General features: G+C 41.0%; 3 protein-coding genes across 4 annotated transcripts in view; 2 read left to right on the forward strand and 1 right to left on the reverse strand.

Annotated features, from left to right (window-relative positions):
* Positions 1-4,495, reverse strand: part of AP3S1 (adaptor related protein complex 3 subunit sigma 1) — a 27,630-nt gene extending 23,135 nt beyond the window's left edge. For both annotated transcript variants that reach the window (XM_030467724.1, XM_030467723.1), the window contains exons 1-2: positions 4,052-4,495; positions 1,845-1,936 (exon numbers count right to left, since the gene is read on the reverse strand). In XM_030467724.1, the coding sequence (XP_030323584.1) occupies positions 1,845-1,936; positions 4,052-4,120 (161 nt within the window). In that variant the 5' untranslated portion in view covers positions 4,121-4,495. The remainder of the gene's footprint in view (positions 1-1,844; positions 1,937-4,051) is intronic.
* ATG12 (autophagy related 12) lies at positions 4,385-7,303 on the forward strand. The gene is made up of 4 exons (XM_030467725.1): positions 4,385-4,567; positions 4,736-4,872; positions 6,392-6,454; positions 6,835-7,303. Exons 1-4 carry the CDS (start codon positions 4,399-4,401, stop codon positions 6,892-6,894), a joined length of 429 nt encoding a protein of 142 aa, XP_030323585.1. The 5' UTR covers positions 4,385-4,398; the 3' UTR covers positions 6,895-7,303.
* Positions 7,304-17,050: 9,747 nt separating this feature from the next.
* On the forward strand, positions 17,051-27,207 carry CDO1 (cysteine dioxygenase type 1). The gene is made up of 5 exons (XM_030467022.1): positions 17,051-17,311; positions 19,371-19,448; positions 21,434-21,591; positions 24,002-24,171; positions 26,450-27,207. Exons 1-5 carry the CDS (start codon positions 17,115-17,117, stop codon positions 26,477-26,479), a joined length of 633 nt encoding a protein of 210 aa, XP_030322882.1. The 5' UTR covers positions 17,051-17,114; the 3' UTR covers positions 26,480-27,207.
* Positions 27,208-27,506: the final 299 nt, after the last annotated feature.

A 27,506-nucleotide genomic window follows, 5' to 3' on the forward strand; every position in this document is an offset into this window, starting at 1 on the left:
CCATCACACACCCGTGGGCACTTTGCAGGGATTAACCTGCTTTACAGATTAGCAAAGTGCATGCCTACAAATCCTTCCCTGCCCTTCTCAGAGCAACATCAACAGAAAAAAGAAACTGAAATGCAGACTGCCATTTTGATTTACAGAAATAGCCTGAAATTGTCCTTATGGTCCACTTAATAACCAAGAACATGTAGCACTCTTGTGCTACAAACATATCTTGAGAAATAAGACTGTATTACAATCAATCGTTTGGAATGAAGTATTGAAGTGCAAGAAGTATTTTTTTATGAAGTTGCTCATCAAGTTACTGAACAAAAAAAGAACAGGTCTAAAGAGGTATTTCCTTCCACTCTTCTGCTAGAGCTTTCCAAAGTAGATACCTAAACTGTATGAGGGGATGTTCTTCAGTTCATTAATATCTGCTTTAAGCTGCAGGATTTCTGCTGAAATTGACATTAAAATGTTCCATAGCCTGAACCTACATGGCTATGAACTTCATAATTTTCCCTTAACTCTGTACCAGGACTGAATGACCTGTTTGGTGTACCATAACTCATCCCTTCAGTTTCTGCCTGTATCACAAGGAGAGAAAACGTAAATAACTAAAAAGATCAGATCTTTTAGACCACTCTTGCTTAAACACACTGATTTGCATTAATGCTTGGGTGGGGGGAGAAATACACAGCTGTGATTTTTTTAAAAGGCTTTCTGTCTTTCACCTTGAGAATTCAAAACATAAAACTTCCAGCTTGAAATAATTTCCAAGAACCTAACAATAGACTCATCGGCTGGGTAGATGGAAGAGAAGGATTTTAATTAGGAAAAAACAAAGCCAAATAATTAAAAAAAACCACAAATTATCTTCATAAAAAAACCCCACATTATAGCTGACATGATACAGTTATGAGTGTCACTGGCACTTTTTCACACAGAAAATGTAGGCATCAACGTAGTGACATTAAGTAATCAGAAATTTTCACAAATACAGTATTTAACAGGCTATGATTATCTCTATGTTTTTTCTGGAGATAATGATCTTACTACACCAATAATGATCCCTTTTCCTAGAAGGAAGCTTTGTGACTACTTACTCTTGATGACTAATATCCCAAAATAAAACACTTTCGTTTCAGAATTTCTTCTCTTCAACTAAAGCAAGACCACATTAAAAAAACAACACAGATGATTCAAGAATCAATATTTTGTACATGTCTTCTACTGACAGATGATTTCTTCCTACCTTGCTCTACTTATATTAATTTAAAAAATTTTGATAAAACTGCTTTAGTTAACACATTTAAAACATACTTTTTTTCTTCACAGTTTACTGAACCTTGATAAAAAGTCTGAGGGATCCCACTATCAGAGCTGTCCACTCAAATTTTAGGAGCACAAGCCAAAGCAGTGGCTAGAAAATATTTTAATTTTCTCAATGGGCATGGCAAATATCAGTGCCACCTCAAATCAGAACAAAAATCTTTATCTTGGTTAGAGAGAAACCGGTCAGGTATCATCTGCCTGTTTATTCCTCATCTTGTGTCTGGAACAATATAGTACTAGATACAGCACACTGTCAGTTACAGCAATATAAAAAAAAAATAAGTTTCATTGCCTACCTCATTTTGGTACATACATATATATATACGTGAAATACATATGTGTGCTTCGGTTAGTAAACAATATGCACAGCTGGTGCAGCATGGTAATGTTCTTTGTGTATTAAAATATCTCAAGTGAGATGGCATTTACAAAACAACAGTAAAACAGTTATACCATAATCAGCAGTAATGATATTTGCTAACCAATTAGTACTGCACATCTATTTCAAAATTGATACTTACAATCCTCCTTCTAGGAAATTACAGACATTTTCATCACGTTTCGACACTAAATGGAAAGTTTCTCTGATAATTTGTTGCTGTGTATCTTCGCTCTATGAAAGAAAGCATATTTTGCTATCAAGATAAAATGGATTAATCAACAATGCACAGCACACACAGCTAACAAGCAGAACACAAAGTTTCTTAGCACATTCAACATGTTTCTTCTGAAGATTTGCCAGTTTACAAGCTATCCATTGTTTCTGTCATTTCAACACAAAAAGGTATTTCTACTCATTAAGTTGCAGAAGAGTAATTGACAGAAAACTGGAAAAAAATGTTTTCAATAGATTTTTAAAAAAAGCAACATTTTTTTAAAGTAAACAGGAAGTTTTCTCTAGTGTTCTGTATTTTGTAACTCTGTCATAGTCCAGATAGCTAGAGACATGCTTTGAAACTACTTTCACCCACAAACATGGGAAAAAGGAGCGAGGAAGCTAAAAATCTCACAATACATAAATCTTTCAGAAAGTAGCTTAAAATACAGCAGTAACATGAGCAGCAGCTTTTCCTAAGCTATGAACTTCCCTTCTAGCAGATCAGAAACACTGCTTCCGAGTCCAAATTCACTTGACTTTTTGTGAATCCCCACTCCAATCCCATCCATAGTTCCTATACATTTGGTTTTGCCACCCTTCATAAGGGTGATTTTTAACAAGCTTTTACTTCCACAATTAAAAAAAAAAAAAAAAAAAAAAAAAAAAAAAAGATGCAATTCCTAAAATCCTGAATTTGTTCCCATTCTTGTAAATATCTGTTAAAAATGTTCAACAGCCTTTTTAAGTTTTGGTATCATGATGCATACAGATGCCTCTTCACAGATCTGACCAAATTAACCTCCCTAGGGAGGTTAATGCAGGAGATCCTTCGACCTGTATGAAAAAAAACAGTATTTTCCTCTAGTGCTGATTTAATCAATACTAAAATATTCATGTGTCAAGAAGTACATAAATAGATCTGTCCTGTTGAAGTCACACACAAAAAGATATTCAAGACCATTTCAGCTGTTTCTGAACACCATAAAGCTTTAGGGAAATCACTTAATCACATAATTTCTTAGTTTAATTTGCTATTTTCAAAATGTCAAGGTGTTCTGTTTCTACAGACATATTGCCCTACTTTAGGCATTGAGGATCTGTTCTAATTCCTGTTACACAAGTAGGTAGAGCACAGCAGACTTGACAGGAAAAATCTGGTATCCTCCTGCTACTCACTCCTCTTTTCCCAGGACTCTGATTACACAGGAGTAATAGAAGACAAAAGAAGATAATTACATTTGAATGGAAAAATATGAGAATGGGAGGTAACAGTTTGATTTACTGTAGGTTTTATACTTTTCCGTATACTTTTTGTATACTACCTCTTTGTTACCTCCATACTGGCAGGGAAGAAAGGGAAAAAAAAGAAAAAGAAAAAAAAGGTGGAAAACAAACACGATAGAAGCTTTTTTCCTAACCTTCTGTAGGTCTGCAGGTGAAGTTACCAATAAGATAGTGGGGACACACACAAGGGGAACACTTATCAATATGTGTCGCTTAGAATACTCCATTTTAATTTTTAAATTTGAAATGGCAAACGAGAGACATCTGCTTGGTAAAAGTGACGAGAAAACGGGTTCAAAAGCATATATTAGAATTTCCCAATGCTGCCCTTCTACAGAGAAGGGATGAAAATTCAGTCACCCATAGCAATGACCTATATCAATTACAACACTCCTCTAATTAAAAGCCTGACAGTGCAAACTGAAGCAGCACGGCCATTATTTCTGCTGTAAGGCATCGAAGTAAGGTTAAGTCCCTTCTAATGAAGGTAAGTGTGACTTCTGTGATAACCAGCACTGCAAGCGGCCACAAATCCAAGTGAATAACAGCACCACTGAAAAACACCACTCTGGGAATATCTATCTGGGAAGCACCAGTGGTTTCCTTGTGCCCTGACGCCCAGGCAGCGCTCACCCCGTTGGCTGGGAAGCACAGATCACCTCACCCAGACCACCAGCCGCAAGCCGGGCCCGCAGCTCGCCGCCTCCGGCCCGACACAGCCGCACCCGGAATCCGCCGACCCTGAGGAAACACGGGGGCCCTAGGCCGGGGAACCACCCGCACCGCCTCTCCCATCCGGTCCCCTCCTTCCCCGCACCACCCGCCCGTGCCGCTGCCCGCCCGTACATAGCGCTGGTAGAACTTGGAGAGCCGCGGCTTGCCGTGGTTGTTGAAGATGAGGATGGCTTTGATCATGGTGGGGCGGGGGGCGGCGGCTGCCGCCGGGATGGCTGCGCTGCGCCCCTCCGGCCCCTCCCCGACCTTCCCCCCTGCTCTCGGGTCGGCGGCAGCGGGCGGCGCGCAGCGGCTCCGCGGGGCTCCGCAGGGCTCCGCACCCGGCACCGGCGGAACGGCTGTCGGGGCCGCACGTGACGCGGCGCTCCCTGTCACCTGACGGGAAAGGGGCGCGGGCACCCCTCGGGAATGAGGCGCTGCGCGGAGCCTGGCGTCACGTCCGCCGCCCGGGAAGCAGCATGGCGGAAGCTGAGGAGCAGCCGCCTGGCTCCCCTCAGAGCGAGGGCCGAGGCGAAGGCGGCGAGGAAGCCCCGGAAGGCGGAGCGGCGGCGGGGGCTGCCGAACCGGCTCCCCCTCCGGCCGGCTCGCCGGGCACCGAGGAGGCCGCCAGCGACACGAAAAAGAAAAGTAATGGGGCGAGGAGTCACCGTCGGGGCGGGAGGGCGGGTGCGGTGACGGGCAGCTGAGGCGGCCAATGAGCGCTGGGAGCCGCTGGTTCCCGGCCAATGAGCGGGCGGGGGGCGGGCCGGCGGCGGCAGCGTTAACCCCTTCCCTCCCTCCCTTCCTCCCCCTCAGTTGACATCCTGCTGAAGGCCGTGGGAGACACCCCCATCATGAAGACCAAGAAGTGGGCCGTGGAGCGGACGCGGACCATCCAGGGCCTGGTCGACTTCATTAAGAAGTTCCTCAAGCTAATGGCCTCCGAACAGCTGGTAGGGGCAGGGACCTGGCGGCCCGCACTGGCTGTGCCGAGAGATTTGGGCAGCCTGTCCCCAGGCTGTCACACCCTGCAGAGGGAACTCCTTGAATCTGTGATACGGCTTCTTCCAGGGAGGTTGGCGTAGGGGCACCAACAAAGGTCTTCAAAGTACACAGGCTGAGATGAGCTGTAGTGTGAAGGTTTCGATGAGCTCAGGTGCTCAGCTCTAATCTCTGGGCTGTTTGCAGTAACCTGCGTTTCTTCTTGCCTGGTGCTGACATGCAGAGCTGCGTACATGTTGTGCAGTGATGCGTTTCAGTGAAGGGCTCGTGCAGTGTAACTGCAGAAGTCAGGTATGTGGAAGGAGGATTTGGAAAAAAGTCTAGAGTGCCTGGGCTTGAAATTCTGAAGTTTGTTTCCTTCATAACATTCTAATCAAACAGTTCATTCACTGCCAGAGGATGGATTTCTCTGTTGAAGTGGGTAGCTTGGAAGTGTTCTCAGTTTGGCAGCACATTACCAGTACTGTTCATCTGGTCCTTCCTGTGAAGCCCATGTGGCCACCTGATAATGTTGGAAGAGCTGGAACAGATTCAGAAATCTGATTGTACTAATTTTGTGATGAGCAGTGAACCTAAAAGGTCCGTGCACTTAAAACTTTTCATTTAAGAAATGCTGTTAAAGCCAGACTCATTAAAACAGTCAAATACATAGCTAAATTTTAGATTAAATCACTCTGTTCTTGGTCTTGGCAGCACTTATTTGAGCACGTAGCTGCAAACAGTTTCACTAGCTGTCACTGTTATCTGGATATCTAAGTGTTTCTTTTTCCTAAGGCTTCTCATAGAAGAGAAATAGTCCAGGTATTTACTGTTTATGGTATTCTCAGGAGTAGAGTATTCATTAGCTGACATTCCATTGTCTCAGGAACAAAAATACAGGAGCATGGACTCAGTGTGGTTTAAGCTTAAGACTATACTTCAGGAACAAAGCTCTAGGAATTTTAGCTCTCTTGTTTAGAAACAGCATGAAAGTCTTCTGGACATTGCCACCTCACACTGCAGATCCCAGGGGTTTGTTTGACATCATGGAGTAGCAACTATATGACTACATACCTTTGAAGCAGGAAGTGAGAAGGATAACTTTAAAAGAACAAATTAATTTTGATTTGTGTGACTGTTTATTTCATTGAGGAAGTTTAAGAGTAGTGGGTTTGGTTTGAATACTTGAAGTAAGAGCAAGAACCAAACCAGTGAGTTCTGACACAGGAGGCTCATGGGTCAGCTTTCGGGAGAAGGCAGTCAGCATGTTTGCCTGCTGTTTGGCCAGAGATGACTCCTGGAAACCATGTTGCAGGCCACACTGAAGTGAAGGTATTAATTCATGGTGTGCACATGTATTTTGGTGAGCACTGTAAAGACTGCAAAAGACCTAGTGAGTAAAGGTCAAATTAACCCACCTCTGGCTGCATCATCTATGTAATCTATGAGGTCTGTGGGCAGATTATCAACTTTTGTTTTCTTTCCTTGCAGTTCATATATGTAAACCAGTCTTTTGCTCCATCTCCAGACCAAGAAGTTGGCACCCTCTATGAGGTGACTATCATCTTAAATACCCTTTCCAAATGTGCTTAGCAGAATTTATAAGGATACTTCAGGCATTTGAATCCTCTTGCTGGCCCTGGCTATGCTGCTAATACTTTGCATTTAGTGTAATATAATTGATATTCACACATCTGATGATGTGTTTTAAAGAGACATGACTTCAGACAATTTCTGAAAATGCATTCCTTCACATTAATATGTTGTTGTGCCTCCCATTGTGAGTGAGAGCTTTGTTATCAGTAACAGTATTCCATGACATGGTTATCTGGTGGGAGGTGTTTTGAGGATTTTTTTTGGTTATGTATGACAGCCCATGAATACTCTTAACAGCTCTTGTTTTGTTTGTTTTTTGTTTGTTTGTTTTCTTGCAGTGTTTTGGAAGTGATGGCAAGCTTGTACTGCATTATTGCAAAACTCAGGCATGGGGATGAATGTCAGGAAATACAGTTGTTCAAGTGTCTTCAAAAATGGAAAAAGGACTAACTTTCTTAACCTGTAAACACACAGAAAGAAGGATTTTTGCATTTCTGCTTATGACAGTACATTTATAAAAATGATGCAGATGAATGCCATAACAGAATGCTACCTGGCCTATATTCCTAAGCTATCTGATCATGAAGCTTTTTTTATCATGTACATTTAGGGTACAGAAGAAAAACCCTGCATCTGCCATCTGTCAAGTAGAGCCATCTTTCTTGCTGCTGAGCTGTTAGTTGCTGTATCTGAGAGGAAATGATGTCATAGTTGTCTGGAGGACTGGACTGCTCTGTCATTCTGTGTGCTGTACTGGGGATAAAAGTTCCTTTTTTTTATTAAAAGGGATGAGTATGGTATGTGTCACCTGGGATTCAATTTATTTCTGAGATATTGTTCATCTGTTCTGTGTGTTCTGTCCTTTGTAAAGTCTTCATCTCGAACATACATCATCTCAGGTCATTCCAGGGCAGTATTTTGTGGGGTTTTTTTCATTATTAATATGTAGGCATTGGTATGTAATCTAATTACCTCACCCTGTGCCTTCATTGTTAAGAACCTCATTTACATGGTACAGCATAATGATACACTTCAGAAATAGCTTCCTCCCACTCAAGTTGTGTAGTGGTTTGTTGAAAGCTGAAAACTTGTGTGGGTGCCAAGATGTTACTTCTGGCACTGTTTAATGACTAGTGTCATGAGTGCAATGATGCAACTGGCTGCTTCACCTTTCAGTTACTGAAATAAACATGAGGTGCTAAAAATCTGCTCTTTATATATGCCTTTTGGCTGTTGTTACCTTCCTGTTTAACCAGAGGCATATTCCACTAACAAAACAGAATGCACTTTATACCCTTTTGCTCAGTGATAACACAATGATGGGGGTTTTTTCTGTCCTGCAGAGGACTTGCTACCTTGACTAGGGTACTGACCTTTGCATTTTTTTATTGGATGGTTTGGGTGCTGGGAGTGGTTTTTTTCTGGGTTTGTTTTAAATGTCTGTTGTACAATCTTTTATGTTTGTTTAAACTGAACTAAATTAAATGCTAGCCGTGTCCTTGCTGAGTATCCTTATGCTGGATCACAGTCTTGGTCCCTGATGTAATTCACTTCCTTAGCACTCACAGACATAACAAACTATTCTAGTTTAAAGCATGCTTGTACTATACTCCTGAGCTCTTCTTTGCTATTTCAAGTACGAGTGGCCCTTCTGTAGTTTCTGCAGCCTCAGTGGCAGATTGTTTCCACCCTTGAAGAACTTTAAAAGAGCTAATACTCGACTTACTCGTGGTGCTGCACTTTGTATGCATCCTGTGGCACAAATGCCCTGAATCCTTACTATGTGGGTAGCTCGATCTCTCGCTGTTTAAGTGCAAAACCTAGACTCATTGCATCAAGATAGGAAGGCAGAATTGGTTGTAGATTTAAACGCTCCAAATAATCCATACTCTTGCCTGCTCAGAGCCCTGATTTTATGAATCTTTGCCTGTTCAAGAGAACCGTGGTCGAGGGAAGTGCCCTCGTTCTGTATTCCAGGGGGAACGCCCGCCGAGTTACAGAGAGGCCAGTATAACCTTGAGCAGTCACTAGAGGGCACACGTGGACAAAAAAGGTAATTGCGTGGCTTTTCGTGGATTTTCCCCCCCAAAAAAGGTCTTATCTGTGTTATGTCAACTTGCTGGCCTAACAAATATAAGTATCTTCTTCTCCAGCATGGCAGTATGTTTGCTTAAGATAAGCAACTGGGAGAGTGTGGCTCTTAAAACTTTATAGTGGTACCATTCACCTCATTTGATCTTCACAAATGAAACTACTGATGTAATACTAATGTGGCCTTCGTAAGTGATGCAAGAAGGTTGGGTTGTGTGTATGTGGGTTTTTTGGTGTTTTGTGTTTGATCCAATGTGGATCTTTGATCTATTAGGACCTTGAGGTGAAGGAGGAGTGTAGGTTATTGTATTGTGCCAGCTAATGGTAGAAGGTTGTCCATGATACTGAATCAATTGAGAGTTTTTATTCTCTGGATCTGAAAAAAAAATTGCCTCAATCCCTTCAGTGGTTACAGTCCAGTAAAGTAAAGCCCACTGTAACTGTTTAGATTTCTTTTATTCACCAAAGGAATTTTTGAACTTGGGCAACTTACTCATGCAGATTTGTATTATTCATTTTTTTAAGAGTCAGCCTGTTCCTCGAAAAATATTACTGTTTACTTCAGCATTTTTCTGCTGTTAATTTTTCTCCGACCCCAAATAATTACTGGCCCCTAATTCACCAGTATACTGTAACTACTCACCTTATCCTTGTGTATTTCCTGAATGTTCCCAGTGGCTGCCCTTTAATCATTTCCTTGTTAGGGCTACCATTTCCAATCCTACTAACTCCTCTGTGTAGCTTCTCTACATTACAGAGAGATTCTTCCTTTCTTGCTAATTTACCCTATAGAGTTCTGCCTTCTCACATTAGGGAGGTAATCACTGCTTGTTATATTTCTGGTAACTCAGGAAGGACTATGGGCTCTGACTGCCTGGACTCACATGTGGCTGTTTTCAGGAGCAGAAACTTTTCCTTGTGCACAGCCTTAATTAACAGACCAGACTGCAAACATGTTAGGTAGATGATATATTGGGTGAACAAAGAAATTATAGGCAGGATGTTGCTTGTTGAATCTGTAAAGACAAAGCTTGCAAAAGGCATGTTAAACCTCCTATTTTAAACAGGTATATTCATAGCTTTTAAATCTTAGATATCCTCAAATGCTTTAAAATATATATACTTAACTTCTTCAAAAAGAATAATGCCAGTAAATTTGAAACATCAGATGCTTAAGCAGATCATGAAATATGTTTTCTGAATTCAATATGCATTGAGCAAAGGTGTTGACTGTATAGTTGAACTTATTTCAGCTGCTACAGTGGGACGAAAAGGGATTTGAAAGTAAGGGTTGAGCTTTTGGGCTAGTCTGTGAGAGTGGTAAAAAACAAGTAAGTGTAAATTTACTTAGAAAAGTGTTGTGTTCCACCCAGAGATGATAGAGTAACGAGCTACTAATATTTGTAATATATTTTATTTCAGTTGATTTTATGTAAATAAAAGAATAGGTAAATTGTAAAAATTCAGTAAATTCTTAAAGGTTGAGAAATAAAGATAAGTATTGGAAAGGAAAGTTATACTGGTTTTACAAAGACTTAGTACTTCATGATAGCCAAATACTATGCAAATATTAATTTATCCTTTTTCCAAGGTAACAATCACCAAATTCAAACCCTCTAAGCTGAGATTATTTGTATCAATTATTATTGATAATGATTTAAAGACTAGTATTAATTATACTTTTCTGATCTTAACTTGAATTCATCTGAAAAGCACTTGGAAAAAGAACTACAGAAATAAGTGCAATGCAAAATCATGTCACCTACGTGCATATTGAGCAATTGTCATCTTCACTTTTAAGCCTTGATGAATTACTGCAAAGCTATTAAGAGAAGATGTGTTTGTCTTTAATATCTCCACAACATAATCTTGAATATATTGATCTACAGTGAAACTGGGATGAGGAGACTGAAATTCACACATCCACTCTTCATAAAATTCTACATATTTTTCTTGTCCCTGCTCTGTACTTCAGTAGCTGTAATGCCATGAGATGTTAGATGCATCTTGCAGGATCGTAGAATGATTTGGTTGGAAAAGACCATCCTAGTTCCAGCCCACCTGCATGGGTAGGGACACATCCCAGTAGACCAGGTTGCTCAAAGCCCCTGCCAGCCAGGCCTTGTACGCTTCCAGAGAGGGGGGGCATCCGTTTTCTTTAGTCAGCTTTTTGCTTGGTGCCAAAATACCTGAACAGACAAAAATTGAGAATTTGTTTCATCCTAAAATAGATGGTTCAGAAAGGTTGAATAAATCACATTATTGACTAATGAGAGACCAAAATAAGTGCGTTAAAAGCTTAACATTAAGCCAGTCAAATCTGATCTGCTGCTGGCCTCAGTAGTGCCAGGAGCAGTGTAGCTCACTCATCTGTACAGCTATTTGGTGTAACAGTTGCTGGCACAGATTTTTGTCTGTGCACAATTTCAGGAGTTTCTGAAGGTGCCATTTCTGGTGGGCACTTTGGTCATGACCAGCCTGTTCTGGATACAAAGGTAAATAATGTGGACACAAGCTGTTCTTTGCAAGTTGGCCTCTGTGCAAGAGGGCAGTCCTTGGGATATTTGCTAGTACATACACAGTCCCAATTTCAGGTAAGATTTGATCCTTTGTATTCAAGGGGAATATAAGGAACTAAACTTTGGGAGAAAAATATTGTCTCTTCAAACTTCTGGTACGATCTCAGAACTTTTTTTTAATATGGTTCTCCAGCTTTCCTTCCATGTAATCATTATATACACGCTTGCTCAAAATGCATGCCAATAGGTATATTCTACAACATTTTTTTTAAGGGTGTAGATTATAGATGATAATAAAGTACGACTTAAGACATCTCAGTTCACTCATACCTTTCCTTACAAGTAGATAAGAACCACAGATTAGTAAGAACTAGGATAACATACAGGAATCTCTGTTTCCTTGTTCTGTATCTTCTATAATTCCACATGAAAATTATTTCTTATATATATTAATTCTATTCAGTGAATAGAATTGCACAGGGGGCTTAAGCATTTTAAAAAAATAACCAAACAAAAGATGATTGAATTACATTTTCCAATGGCAAAAATCTGCATTAAAGGACACAAAAATGTCATTCCTTCAAACCCACTTTGGTAGCAACTAATAACCCAGGCAACTCAGGAATGAAAACAGATGAAGAGCTCTTCAGTTCTGAAAGAGGAAACCTCAAAGAGAAGGGCTCCAAGCAGCAAACTTTACATTAAATGAAAGAAAAAAAAAGAAATCTCTCAGTGCAGAGAGGGCTAGCCAGCACTTCAGCTTTCTCATACAAATATCAACAATTGGAGGAAATAAGAATTAAAGTGTTTTTCTCACAGAAAGAAATATCAACGTTTTATATTTTATTTATAACATATGCATAAGTGTACTAATAACCTCCCACCAAAAGGAATAAATTTGTTTCTTCCAAGGGTCCTTTCTGTACTGTGTGGTTTTTCCTCACAGATCTTCAGTGCAGGATTTTTTTTCCTTCAGCAGTACCCATTCTGTTTAGTAGTGAGCATTTTCAATGTATGGCATGACATGGTATGTGGTGCCCTGTTTCACTGATCATTACTGTATTTTGTAATATGCTGATTTTTTAGTGCATAACCTGTGTGGTTGATAGAATTTGTTTTCAGGCCTTTGTTTAGGGGGGTGAATCACTGGGCAAGCAGCAGGCTTTCATGCAAAATATGTTACATACCAAGGGATCAGTCTCACTTTCCAGGTTATATGACTAAGAAACAGCTGCAGTGCTGTTCCACACACCAGAAAGAACCATCCCACTTGGATGTTGGGCTCCATATTCATTTAACCTGCTGCTACAGATCAGAGTTTGGGAACTGCTGCTTTAGATGGTTCATTGCTTCCAAATAGCAATCTGGGTGACGTCAGCAACAAACATTTACTTATGCTTCCTCCTGATTATGAACCAAAAGGTCTCTTCTGTGTAACTGGTATCCTTCCAAGAGTTCAAGGACCTCCAGGTAAAAAAAAAAAAAACCAAAAAAAAGACAGAATTATAGGCATCATAGATTGAAACACTTCAGGTTTTCAGATGCAGGAATCGTAAAAAGCTTAAAGGAAAAGGCAGTAATGCTTTTGTCATGCTTTGGGACTGCATAACACAATGTGGTATTTCAGTAAGGTGATTCTCCTTCATGCAGGCTGTTAACCTTTCATCTGCATCGTGACATGTGTCAAAATGTTATCTGAAGCCTCCTCAGAGAGACATTACCACTGAGTCATGTAAGCCAAAAACTTGCACTACAGCTGCAGATCCAGACTTTCTCTCTGAAAAGTATTCTCTGGAAACATAAAGAAGTCTAAGTGAACAGGGGCTTAATACAATTTCTAAAAAGGTGAAGTTGTAGTATCTGGAGGAAGAGATGCAAATGTTTATTGTTGGGTTGAAGTGCTTTTATTTGTCCAGGCTCAGGGGCTAAGGAGACACAGTAGAGGTATTAGCTGTAGGAGTCCAGGGATTCCAGATACCTTGGATCCCACTTTTGACTTGTCCACAATTTTTATTTGGAATTACAAGATACATCATTTCAAGCTACATATTTGGGCCTAATATAAAGTGCAAAGTGTCTTAGGACATGAGTTCGCTAATTCCATCAATCTTTATGAAGCATTTTCATCAGTAAGTCTGGACTAAAACCATGTGAACTGCACAGGAGATGAGGTGCCAATATATGTTTAGGCACTGCAGCTCTCTTGGAATCTCCCTTGGAGTTAGGCTTCATGTCCAATAATTTCTGGAAGTACTTTCAGCTACCTTTTTGGGTAAGAGTTGAGCAGTTTGGCATTTGTCTGCAAACCAGAGTTTCTCTGCTTAAAGCCCCCATATTCCCATTTTCCAAGGCAAGTTTTTAATTGTCAGAGTGTCAACTAGAATGGTTTATTTGGTTTCCTCTCTGCCTCTCAATGAAGTTAGGTCATAAAGAATACAAGAATGAGTCACTTTCTGGGTGGACCCTCTGAGGTTCTGTGCTTTTCACATGGGCTGCATAATGTGAAATACAAGGAAGAGATGTTAGAACTTTATGCTTCTTCCCCAAAGCTACATTTGTTCTTCCTAAGTAGCTCAAAAAATATATATGCCCTTCAGGGACTCTTGTATTTGTACACAGGAACTACAAAGTACCTATTTGTCATCCTATGGATGTCATGGCATCATACATATTCAGGAAAATCAAATGTGATTGTGTTTCTCTTCCAAGAAACTCCAAGGTGTGCCATCATTAAGTGAAGTTCAGTAGCTCATTTATCAGAGAAACCAGATAAGAGACCCTGATTACAGGGGAAAAAAAGGTAATTGTTACAGAAATATTTTATGTGAATATAGTACTAAATAGCTGCTAATCATGAAAAGCCAAGTACTGAGAGAATGGGTGCTGCCATAAAACAGGGTGAGAGACCTAATCTGGGAGGAGTGTTCCTACAGCAGAGTTCAGATGAAAAGCAATTTCTCCTCTAGTTTTTTAATCTTCACTGATGTGTGACTATCCATGATACCATTATGGGTGTGCCATCCAGATCATGAGGAACTGAACACCAGCTGCAGTATTGCATCCTGCATTGTTAGATGTCAATGACTGTGCCATTTGCCTCAACTTTGGACCCATTTTTCTTCAGCTTTGGACCCATTTTTCCTCCTTCACTAGGCATTGAGTAATTGATCTCGAAAGGGATCTCAGCTTTTTGCTATAAAATTGAAAGTTACTGCGTCCCTTACACTTGTTGAAATAAAGCCTCCCACAGACTGAATATTATTCTTGGATAAAAGAACAGTTGAGCAATATGTGCAATAGTTAACTTGTACAAGGGTATAAATACCAGATTTACAGAAATAAAAGGGTAAAATACTGTACACTCCTCTCTAAGAAAAACAACTAAAAACAGGGAGACAATTTCCATGCTCAAATTCCATGCCTTCTTCTCATGTTTTAAATTCTCAGTGACACATACCCTCAGTGACGGAGGCTGGAATCTTTTAACTGCTGTATGTTCTCAGATCCTGGCACAGTTTCTGTCTATAAGGTATTAACACAAGATGGAGAGGTATAAATACTGTTCCTAGTGATTTTTATGTAATAAAGTGATCAGCTCCCATAGAGGTTTACAGTATCAAGTTATGTTGAAAGATTCAAAAATTTATAGCCATGTAAACACTTTTGATTAGGAGTAAATGAAGAATAAGATTTCCTATTACCACTAGAGAAATTTAAGGTTTTTGTAATCAGGGAAAAAATAGCATATTATTTGCAATAATAACATTAGCAGTTTGAAACAGCAATAGGGAAGTGCAACCTAATCCCTCAATCGTAACAGAGAAAAGTATCAAGTGTCCATTTGCTTTTACTGTCAATATTTAAAGGCAGTACTAGGTATCCTATCAACATTGTGTGAAAGGAATCAAAGTTCTGAGGTTTCTGGGATTTGCAACAGAAGCACAATTAAATTTTATTCTGGGTTTAGATACAAGAATAGCACAAAACACATAGCTGTGCAAGTAAGCAGAGAGATATAACGGGTGAGAAATAACTTAAGTCATATCCTCAGAATATCAGAATAAAGTTAACTTGCTTATCTTGCTGCTCATTCCACAACCCATTTTGGTCATACTTACAGCTTATTCTTGTAAGATATTTTATTTCTTTGGGCAACATTTCCACCAACCTGAAAAATGATGTGAATTCTGCTTTGAAATAGGTGGCACAGGGCTTTTCACACTAATTCTAACTCTTTTCAACCCTCAGCAGTTTTAATGGTGCACATATGGGAATACCCAAGCAAGTACTAAAAAGAAGTGGTATTCATCCATACAATCTTTTGACACCAACCTAAGGTGGATTTAGGGAAAATTTCATTGAGAAACAAGGCTCCCATTCTATAATGTGAGTTTTAACAAGTTTCAAGAAAAATTGATGTGTTTTTTCATTACCAGCAGTTCTACAGGGAAGACTGGATGTTTTCTTCTTCAGCCATGCAGCGGGTGTTGATATTAGTGCTGGGGTATCGTGGTTGAGTTTCAAAGGTTCAGCATGGTCCTCAGTTCTTTCAGACCATAAAATCTGCTTTAAATCACCACATTTCTCTCATACAAACACACACACACAAACACTACTGGTTAAAAAAGTAGCTGCAAGATTGAGTCTGCTTTCTGTGTGACAGGAAAGGTTCTGGACTGGTGCTTGACAAGGTACGTATTATATTAATTCATATTTCAGTATAATACATCAGATCCCAGACTCAACTCTCTGGGAACGTATTTCCAAGTGCAGTGGAGTCAGAAATTCATCCAGCCTTTCAAGCTGTCTCTAGTGAATTACTGATCCATCTTTTTCTCACACCTACTTTTTGCACAGGTCAGAAAGGGGGAAGAAGAAGCAGGTATGCTAAAAATACCTCAGTGTATTTATCTCTAAGGAAAATCACAAGCTGCCACTACAGTGAGCACCTTTACACCTCAGAGCTACAGCAGATCTTAGAACCAGTCTGCTTACTTTCAACCCACAATCATCAGGCAAACCTAAATAGCTGAAGTTTTTTTCTTTTAGAAAGAAAAGATGGATTTTTAAAAACACAATTCTATGACGTGAGTGAACTCCATTTCCAGAATTCATTACTAATAAATATCCTACTGACAACTGAACTGGGAATGAAGACATCTGTCATGGAATCTGCTTGCTCTGCAGCCAGTATAGAGATCTGACAGACTGAGGAGTGTGAGGAGGTCTGTCATCTTAGCTGGGCCTGCTTTGTCCCATTCATCACATTTCTAAGCGTCACTCAGTCCCGGTGGTCACAGCAGCCCTGACCATGCCTAGAGAGTGCATGGCTTCCAAGGAATGGCACTTTCAGCAGGCAAGCAGTGCTCGTGTGCAACTTTCAGTGTGAATCACACACCAGTGTCCTTTGTTTTGCTTTTAAAGATGGCTTCTAGGTGTACTTTTGTAAGGCCAGCCTCACATGAACACTACTTCACTGCCGCTTACTTGCCTGGAGGCTTCTTCCTCCACCACACAAGTAACGGGGGCAGCGGCGGGCCAGGCTTTGTCAGCCGCAGACCTCGTCCAAAGAGGATGGAGATGCGAACACAAAGAGGCCTGGCAGGGAGAAGGGAGAGCGGCGTGGAGGCTGATGCTGGCAACGATGCATCCCGGCCGGCAGCGACCGCCACTTCTCTTCATGTTCCCTCCACCGGGATACTGGGGAGCCGATCATCCGAGGGAGGGGCTGCAGCCAGAGCTGCCCGGCACGTCCCAGGCTCGCCGGGCGGACAGATGGACAGAGGTGAGGCCAAGAGAACGGTGCGGGATGCGCCCTGGCAGCCGGATCTGGCTGCCCCCCCCCGCCGGGGTCAGTGGCTCCGCTCCCGGGGACGGCCACGGCTGGACGCGGGCCCGCCCGCCGCCGCCCGGCCCCTCCGCCCGCCGGGGCGGTGGTAAGCTCCCGCCGTGCCTCCCGGCGCATAAAGGGAAGCGGAGGGGCCGGCCGGGGGCAGGTACTGGCGGCTATGGAGCAACGGGGAGTGATGGAGCAGCCGGTGCAGACGGAGACGTGGAAGGCGCGGAGCCTGGAGGAGCTGATCCGCATCCTCCATCGGTTATTCGCGGAGGACAAAGTCAGCGTGGAGGAAGTGCAGGAGCTGATGGAGTCGTACGAGAGCAGCCCCGAGGAGTGGCTGCAGTACGCCAAATTCGACCAGTACAGGTACAAAACAGCCCGGAGCATGCGGCACCCTCCAGCGCCTCGCCCCTCACTGCCGACGGGGACTGGGGGACGCGGCCGAGGGCAGCGCGCCGACGGAGGCGACGGGCAGAGGCCCCCCAAGGGTGTGCGGGGCAAAGGGGGGGACCGAGGGGACGGGGACAGGGGACACCCCGCGCCGCTTCCCCCAGTGCCCCGCAGCGGGGCCGGGCGGGGGCGGGGAGCGGGCGGGGCGGCGGCGGCCAATGGCGGTACCGGCGGGCACGGGAGGGCGGCTGCTCTGCAGCTGGTACCGCCGGTCCTACGGCTGCCGGACCTTGGGCCGGCAGCGACGGGTAGTCCCCCCGACGGCGTCGGCACCGACCCGCGGTTCTGCAGCCGTGGGACCGCCGGAAATGTGTTTCAGCTCCGGTGCTCAAGAAACCAAAAATTTTTTTAAAAGGGGGTTTTCGTTTGTTTTTTTGGGTTTTTGTTTTTGTTGTTTGGGTTTTTTTGGTTTGTTTTTTTTTTGAGAAATCACGAAAGCATCACGCTGCTTTGAATGATTTTTTTTTCTTTAGCCTTGCTTCACTTTACGTGAAGCACCTCTTCTCAGAGCAAATGACACTTTGTAAGAGAACGCTGGAAAACTAAAAATTGGGAAAAAAAACCCGTACTAACATTAGAAGTATTCATGGCAGCCTTGGGTTGTTTTTGTTTGATTGTTGTGGGGGGCTTGTGGGGGTTTTGTTTGTTTGTTTGTTTTCCCTTTTTTTTTTCCCTTGGCCATCCAAATCTGCTGTTCACAAATAACAGCACTTGAAAATTTCAGTCAACACCAGCTCTGATTTCTTGTGTTGACATAATAGGAAAAATGCATCTACTAATATATGCACAATATATGCAGTGAGAGTCAGCATATACATGTTAGGCTTTGAAAATAATTCGTTATGAGCATTCTGTCTTGTTTAAAATAAAACGATCTTAGGGAGAAATGAATAAAAAAACCCCATTCAGTTTGTTCACGAGTGCACTTTCTGTGTGTGCCAGATTGCATCTTTTAGGTGAGAATGAAGTGTCCTGTCATTGGCATAAATATTTGCTTTACTTGGCAAAGTGCAAATAGTCATGACTGACGCAAAGATGTAAGGTCCCACCGGGATCCGGCGCTGGGTCAGAAGAGCTCACTATGGAAAGTCTCGCAGAGAGGAAAATATCCCTCCCTTCTCCAGTGACCTTTTCAATAGGATGAGATGAGCGGGAGCTCGGGGGGAGGTGCTTGCAGGAGGCTAAAGGGAAAGACTAAGATGTTGCTGCTAAAGCTGTTTTCAAGCCCTGAGACCAAATTACAGTCTAGAACTCATATCAGTAAAAACCCTTTGGAAGCAAGCTTGTTCTGTGCTACCTGTTAAGTTAGCACTGTGTTCCATGTACTTTAGCATTTAAAAAATCCGTTTTAATAAATTCAGCTGTGATAAACTTTGTTAAGAAATAGTGGCAAGGTGATTCGAAAACAAAAGAATGCTACAGTACAATATGTGGAACTTTCAGTAAGAGAGGAGGAGGACCATGTACGGAAAGCCTGACATTTTATTTCTTTGTCTTTTTGGCTTTGTACAAATGAGTGCTGCGTAACAGAACCCAAGAATATCTGAAAAGGAGCTGCAGAAGAATGTAACCATGTATTTTTCTTGTTTCACTGCAGTCTTCTGTTTCTAATTATAAGCCAGCTGCTGAAGTTACTTCATTCAACAAGTATTTTGATTTGATCCTGTCTACCACTCTAGTCTCAGACTCACAGTTCCCAAACTCAAATCATCTATGTAATTCAAAAGCAATATGGTTTTAAAATATTAAATAGGTCCAGTTTTTTATTTCCCAGAAAAAGAACTCTTGCCAAAAAACCACAAAGCATCTTAAAAAAAACAATTTCTTCTTTTTTTTCCAAGTAAAACTCAGCTTTCAAGAAAAAGAAGAAGAATTCTTATGTATCACAAGCTTCCTTCATAAACAGTCTGTATAATTTTGTATTTTATAGTCAGTTTTTTAAAGTGAGATAAAAAGAACACATTCTTTATTTCAGGTATACAAGAAATCTTGTGGACAGTGGAAATGGAAAGTTCAACTTGATGATCTTGTGCTGGGGTGAAGGGCATGGCAGGTTTGTATCCAAAGGCAATAGCTTTAGCAAACAGATGTAAAAATACTTTATCTTTCCCTATCAAATAAGGAGACACAAATAATCAGCCCTTATGTGAGCTATCAGAAAATGTCTGTGAAAAAAGCACTTTAGAAATCATATTTCCGTAGCAGCCTGGATTTTTGTCACATCTTTTGCAAGCTGGTACTTCATGGACATTTTTAGAGCACTTGTTTAAAATGTGCTGTTTTTCTACAATCTAAGCTTCCTTGCTGTCAGAGGAAGTTTTAGTCCCTGAAATACTATGGGTCCTCTGGAGAGGACAGACCCTGCTCAGTCTCTATCATATGCCAGACCCATACAACACTTGGCTGCAGAAGCAGGACCAGGCACAGTTTCAATAGTATTTGTTCTTTCGTGGTGTTTAATCCCAATAGGATAAGAATAGTAGGTTTGGGTTAGGACTGCTGGCTGTGAGGAGGGAACACCTTCCCAGGAGTACTTATCCTTCTTTTCCTTCCTGCACCCATTTTCTCTTAAGTAGACCACATGGCTGATGGGCCTCCGGAGGGAACAGTCTGTCTTTGGAGAGAAGACAGCTTTAAAAAGCTGTCCTTCAAAAGCTTTAGCTAAAAAAAAAAAAAAAAAAAAAAAAAAAAAGGAATAATAAAATGTGAAATTTTCAACTAATTATTCCTGCTTATGAGGAGCATAAGGAGATGGCGGAGCTGCCAGGGTTTTTTTGTTTGTTTGTTTTACTTGAGCATGCAATTGAAGATTTACAGTATTCTCTAGAGGATGCCATGATGTTATACTCAGAGGGATATAGAAAGAATGCCTACCACCTATGCTCCCTCCTTCCAGACTTCCCCACAAAGCCTGTAATTAGTGTCAAACTGTGTTTGAATTGGATGAGTATTTGCTATAGCTACTCTGACACCACAAGCTGTTTTGCTTCCTACATGAAGAGCATCAGATTGTTCTCATGGCTTGCAGGAGGAGCATGACAACGTGGCATTGTGAACTCTTCTGTGCCTGAAGCAAGCTCTGGTCTCTTGGCATCTCAGTTAGTAAGAAACCCTGACATTTGTGTACTGAAAACAGTGACATACACATAGTAAGATTTTGAAACCCATTAGTACTGCACTACTGGGACAGACCAGTTCTCTCTTCTCCCTCAGCCCTGGTGAATGGAGGGTTCTGCTTTTGCCCTAATCCATTGACTTCTGTAACAAACCTCTATTAAAAAAAACAACAACAAACAAGTAAAACAAACCCAACAAAACTAAACTAGGTATCTAGCCTGTATATCTCTCCACATGTAGCAATTAAATTACACTTCTGAGCAAGGAGACAGATCTTGCAAGCAGACAAGCCATACCAGATCCTACTGGCTTTGTTCATGTTTTTCAAACTAGTGAAATGAACAGCTTATTTTTCATAAGAGAGTTGAGCTAACAGAATGAAAGCTACAGAATTTTTTCTTCAACAAATGCCTCTGCACTCCATCAATAAAGAGAAAATGGAAATTAAGAAGAAGTAGCATATTTCACACGTTTCAGGTGCAAGCATGGTGAATCTGCAAATAACTTGGTATACTTGCAAGTTCCTACCAGCCCATGCCAGGTGTGCAGGTGGCACTCTCTGCCAATGTGAAAAGGATCACTTTGTTCCTTGGTACACAAGGATCCTTTTGTTCTGCAGAATTTTTCTGTCCTTCTCCCTTCTCCAGACTTGCTTTGTATTTCTATGTGGCAAAGTCACAGGCTGATAAATATCTGACTCTTCTCCAAGTCCTGCTTTATGTGAATTTATCCCTCTATAAAGCAGCAGTTATAAGTAATTAGGTAATAATTGCAAATATTTTTTTCCTAAGATTCTTGTGCAGTGGCATTTCATTCTAGAGTCATGTCCAGATGCTATACCATACTGTCTGTCCTGTTTGCTGTACTAAAATTAAATATCTATATCACACTGACTTTGGTTATTCTTTTTTACATATATAGCAGCATCCATGATCACACTGACTCACACTGCTTTATGAAGATTCTCCAGGGAAACTTAAAGGAGACGCTGTTTGAATGGCCTGAGAAAAAAGGGAATGGTGAAATGACTAAGAAATCAGAACGAGTTCTGAGGGAAAATCAATGTGCCTACATTAATGGTAAGCTATTAAGCTTTTTTTTTGCCAACTATCCACCCGTAAGTATTATTCCTAACAGAGGACTTCATCTGCTATCTAATCTCAGACCTTTAACAGTATAATACTAATGGCTTTGTGCACAGTTTATGCATGTGGCTCTCTAGATTCTGTACAAATCTGTATTTTGACTCAGTAAAACAAACAACAAAGTGTCCTTTTAACTTGCTCTTAAAACATATCAGCAATTGCTTGATACTGAAATCTGCTGGGTATCTCCTCTAGACCAAGGAGCCTTCAGCACTATGTCCCTAATTACTATCTGAAATTGCTTGTAAACATAACCCTTAAATAGTATTTTCTGAGAAATAAGGGAAAAATGTTTAGGTATCTTAATCACCTTGATTTTTTTCAAAGAAATTATGATTTTAGTCAGCCATGGATATCCTAGGTCAGAAATGTAAATGCTGTCTATGGAATAAATTGACCAGGCAGGAGCAGAGGCCCTGATTCTCAGTGCTGCTTCTTATGCAGATGAACAAAAACTGTATTGCTGAAGTGCAGCACCAGTAAAATTGAAATGCTCAGGTCTACCCAGTCTGCAAAAATAGTGCCTGACTACACAGACACTGTGAGGCAAATAACTCTCCACCAATAAGTCCCCGAAATTCATGCCATTGCATGAATCTTTAACTATCACCATCTTGTGCTGTGATGGAGATCACTGGAGTGGCCATCATCTGGGTGTTCTGTATTCTGATGCTATGAAAGACATTGTACGTCATGCAAAACAGTAATGAGTTCAGCAGAACAAAAGCAAAGTGTCAGAGGAGATGTCCATCTGCCTTGTACATGATGAGTTAAAAACTGGAGCACATGCCTTGTGTGGCAGAGCTTGGGAATTCTCCAGTTGGAGGAAGCCTCATCTTGGGTTATGGACTAAGCCAGGGTGAAGGCACTGGGGAGGAAAGCCTATTGCTGTGCAGCACACTGTTGAAGGCACAACACATTAAATGAAAACACAAGACACAGGTTCTCAGACTCAGTTAAGTTTTCCTGCCTGTGTGGCTCTTTCTGATGCAAACAATTGCACTCTGTGTGTATATGATCCAAAGCTTCCTGGGTTGTTTTTCAACAAATTTCATATCTAATCCTCTGAGAGAGTTTGGATGTCCACCATGTTTCATAACAGATATTTTGGTTTAAAAGAAACTGGTAAAAAAAATAAAAAAGAAAACACTGAGAGTGTGTTGATTACTCTAACTGCTTCAATAGTGAGTAACCTTCACATTTCTATTGTGTACTTCATTTCTCTTGTACTTTATTCTTAAGGTTAGAACCCAGTAAAAAGAGTTTATTAAGAGCTGCCCCTTAGATGATCACAGAGTTAGGACTTTTTTTTCCTACATCCTCTTTTTGGAGGACTTAGGGCTTACACTTCAAAAGTCTCAGACTTTAGAGTGCACACATGCCTGTGTTGCACAACAGAGGTCTGGGTATTATATAACATCTTAATTCAAGTACAAAGGCCTGATTTGTTTTCACAGCAGGGTCATAAATTTAAATTCAAAGTCTCTTTTAAGTAACAAAAAAATTCTACCTTGGTGTAGAATGGAAATTGTTTGCTTCATGGATGTCATTCTTCATACCTTAAATTTTTGTTTAATAGTTTGATTTCTACCCACCACTGCAGAAAGTGCCATTACTTCATTAGTAATCACACAACAGAGAGTGCCTTGTTCTATTATGTGTTCAACTATGCTTATTATTTAGTTAGGAAGTATGCCAGTCACTTCTAATTTGTCACTTTAGTCAAAAGAGCAGACAAACTAAAAGCCTGTTCTCCAAACTGATAATTAGAAGGATTAATTATGAAACAGATGCCTACAGTAGAAGACAACTATATCTCTATTTGTAAGTCCATACCCAAAAAACCCAAGTAGCTGACCTTAAATGTAAGTAATATCCTTGTTTCTGAATAAGAATCAGCAATAAAAAACCTTTGCCAATACAATGTCTTGCCAATTTTAGAAATGCAAACCTTCCTGCTTCTGGGGCATCTAAACCAACAGCATCTCCTAGGAAGTGAAATAGCCTTAAAGTCTTTCAAGAATGATAGCTGGAAAATTACTGATAGCATGAACTTCCATAAGTTTCTCTGACTTTCTGTTGGCCTTTATCCTCTAGCAGATAATCCAGAAGTTACATGAAGTGTGGAAGGGAATAATGTATTGTGAATTACCAGTGTACTTAGGAATCTGCGTTAGATAACATCGGTCAGGTTCCCTGCACAGTTATGTGTTGCCTGCAACTGTGTACCTATTCCTCACTAGTTTGCTTATTAATTTTGGTTTAGAAAGCATTTTTCCAGGCATCTGCAATCTCTTTAACTCCCACTAACACAGCTTCTCATTTCATGCACTTGCTGGTGTAGACTCTATTGGCCTGCATCGTGTGGAGAACACCAGCCACACAGAGTCTGCTGTGAGCCTGCATTTGTACAGCCCACCCTTTGACAGCTGTAACACCTTTGATCAGAGGACTGGACACAAGCATAAAGTCAGGATGACCTTCTACAGCCAGTTTGGAGAAAGGACTCAGTGTGTAAGTACAAGATAAAGACCTTCCCCCACCCCAGCCCCTGGCTCTGAGCCCTGTGTCACTGCAGAGAAGTGGGTGGGGGGCTGCTCTCCTGCCTGCAGAACACCTCCATCACCCTGTCTTTCCCAGGGCATCTCCATCTAGGACCAGCATAAAACCTGTTTCTAAATACCACCTGATTTGTTAATCTGCATTTCCCACGTGTGAAGTTCCCTGCTTTGTAGCTTGCCTCCCCTTCCTCAGCAGATCAGTTCCAAGTAGAGAGGGGGATTAATAAGAATTTCTACAAACTAAGTGTCATTGGTCATCAAATTATGGTAAATTCAGTCTAGTCAATGGAAGACTGGGAAGCAGTTCTGGCCAACTTAAGTTATGTGTAACATTTCCTGCCTAAGATATTCTGCCCAAAAGCATTGAATTTCAAGTCAGTTTTTTTAAGCCTTGTAGATTACTCTAAAGTAAAGAATTTTTAAATAACATTCATATAATTCTTTAAAATCAAGGTTTTGACACAAGCAGACTTGGTCTGAGAGTGAGAGTAGGCTGGTTGACTGTTGTCTGCATTCTTGAGAAATGGCATGAGTTTTTATTTGGATAGAAAAGAAATCTTAAGATCAGCTTTGGGTGGCCAAGCTAGGACACCTGGAAGAGTTTAACAGGGTTCCTCTAAGCACTCTTCCACGAATTGGGAAACATACTACTTATATGGGGAGAAAAGACAGATTCTTGACATTCAGCCACAGAGGTTCAAAGACTGTTTGGTTTTGTTAGATGCAGAACACTTTTGCCTTCCACTGAACCAGACATTCAGTGCTTTGGAGTTTCCTGGAGTGAGCCCCCAGTAAGATCCAGTTAAAGTTTTATATAACCAACAAGTGCCATGTAGATTACTTCTTTGAAGCTTGTCACATTATGTGATTACAACTTTTCCAAACAGCTGACACACAAGCTGACCTTCCTAAGGTTTAAATATCCTTGTGAGAGGAAACCCAAATTTATAATTCTAATTTTTAAGGGAAACAAATAACAGGAAAATGAGCAAAATTGACACAAGAATTCAGTGCTTTCTGTATTTGTTTTTGGTTTAAGTGTTTATTGAATAAGGAGTACTTGACATAACAAGTTAGACTAGATGTTTGGATTTAAACTATTTCCCTGTCCTTGATCTGTAACCATCTGGCAGTGCTTGTACCTTTTGTGGGGAACTGGATCTGACATACAGAAGAGAGGAAAATCTTCATCATTTTAACTCTTTGATGAATTCCTGTAAATGGAAATCCAGTGAGGGGGAAAGTGTCAGCCTGCCTGGGCCATCCAGTAGTCTGGAATGACTTCACACTCCAAAAACTTTCTGGTCTCAGTGAGTCTTTCTGGAAAACTGACTGGAAAATTAAACTTTAATTGGTTTATCAGATCTCAAAGGGATGTAGGAAGACAGCTGTAAGTTCTCAGGCACCTGCTGACGCTCTCAGGCACGTGGTATGATTCTTGGGGTGCCCTGCACAGGGACTTGATGATCCTGATTGGTCCCTTCCAACCCAGCGGATTCTATGATTCTAAGTTTAAAACAGCAATGGAACAATGTAGAGTATACTTGTGTATCTTTTATAAGTTATTAGATCTGCCTAGCTATAGCACGTTTAATGTTTCTTCTTTGCCTTAAACTTTTCTGCAGATAAAACACAGAGGTGAGTCCCTAATGGCTTCTGGCCATGATAAAGTCTTAATTAACTGAATATCCAGTAAATCCAGTAATAAGTTATGTAGGCCTAGTAAATAAAGCAGTATGTAGTATGTACAAGGACTTGCCTGTGAAAATAACTGTTTACACAGTTCAGGCATTAACCGTGGCAAACCAATACAAACAGCTATGCAAAAATTCACTGAGGGAAAACTGATTTTTTTCTTGTGTGTCACAGTGCATCAGGTCCTGCTGGCAGCAATTTTGCCAGGCGAGGTGGTTTTCTCCTTGCAGCCTATCTCCCAAGCTGGACTTTAAAGCAGCTTCTGTCAAATGGCAGAGTATCAGGGAGCAAAGGCAGACTGGAGGAGGCAGCATCCTCCATCTGTCCTTTCTGCTATGGGATTGCTCGTGGTCATACAGACAGTGCACAGGGTGAATTTGTCTTATGCAGAGTGCCCCCTGTAAAACTCTGTCCAGGAGTACTGAAAGCAAATTTTAAGGTTCTAAGCTACTGCAGCAATAAGGACCCCATGCTGAGAAGATGAGGTCGGTGATGACATGTCTCTTATAACAGCAACTTCTCCTCTCTCCCTCTAGGCAATAGCAGTGCCACAGGAGAACAACTGAGAAGCACCAGCAAGCGTTTGCATAAGACCTGCTGAATATTTAACCAGGGACAGGAGACTTGCTTGGCTATGACCAACCACCAGCTACATTTCTATACCTTGTACATAGAAGTGCAACAGGGCAGCTTCCAGGCCGCCCCCGGTTCCCCCAAGCCAATGCTGGTTTTTGGGACTGAGCTAACTAGTGCCATAAAGTACTTCAGAGGTTACATGCCTTTTCTTGGGCTCCTGTCAGAATAAAGTAGTTTGTTTTCTGATTTTAGCCTCCTTTTAATTCCACTTCTAATACCACACTAAGAATATCAGTAATAGGTTTTTTAACATTATCTGACACTACTTAAACTGGCTGTGTGTGTAATCCCTCAGTGTAAGTAATGACTATATCAACTTCTAAGCTTCCAGTCACTTGTACCTATGGGTAGTACACTAGATACAATTAACTGCAGCTTTTTTTTTTTTTTTAATTAAGTCTTTGGGTTTTAATGCTTTAGGCCATTTTGATAGTTTTGTGCATTTTTTACTGGTTTGTTTTTTTTTTACAATTTCTCAGATCTTGTTATAAGTAAGAGCAGCGAAATGCTTTGTGCACAACAGTTTTCAAAACTGATTGGAAAGAGATTTGAGTTTTTAATAAGACTAATCTTAATCAATATAGCTAACATCCAGCTTCCAAAGTATTCTGTATAGCTATTAAAGAAGGTAACGAATAAAACTGGATTTGTGCACAGATTTCAGTTTTCATCCTTTTTCTCGTAGTAACTAAAGTATTCATTACACTTTATGAAAATCCACATTCCTTGTGAACATCTAAGTCTTTTCCAAGCAATACACTATTAGAAAAGGCTTTAAAAAGTTGAAAGTATTTCAAATATGCAAAGAATCTTGATCCCAATTAAGTTGGTGGGATTTCTGCCACTGAATTCACTGACGCTTACTCTTATCCTTCAGATTTAGTTACAAGGAAGGAACCATCTGGAAAAAAACTAACTAATTAAACATATCAAAATCAGGCAAACAGCCCACTCTGA

The sequence above is a fragment of the Calypte anna genome, chromosome Z, assembly GCF_003957555.1.
Source record: "Calypte anna isolate BGI_N300 chromosome Z, bCalAnn1_v1.p, whole genome shotgun sequence".
In the NCBI taxonomy this organism is placed as follows: domain Eukaryota; kingdom Metazoa; phylum Chordata; class Aves; order Apodiformes; family Trochilidae; genus Calypte; species Calypte anna.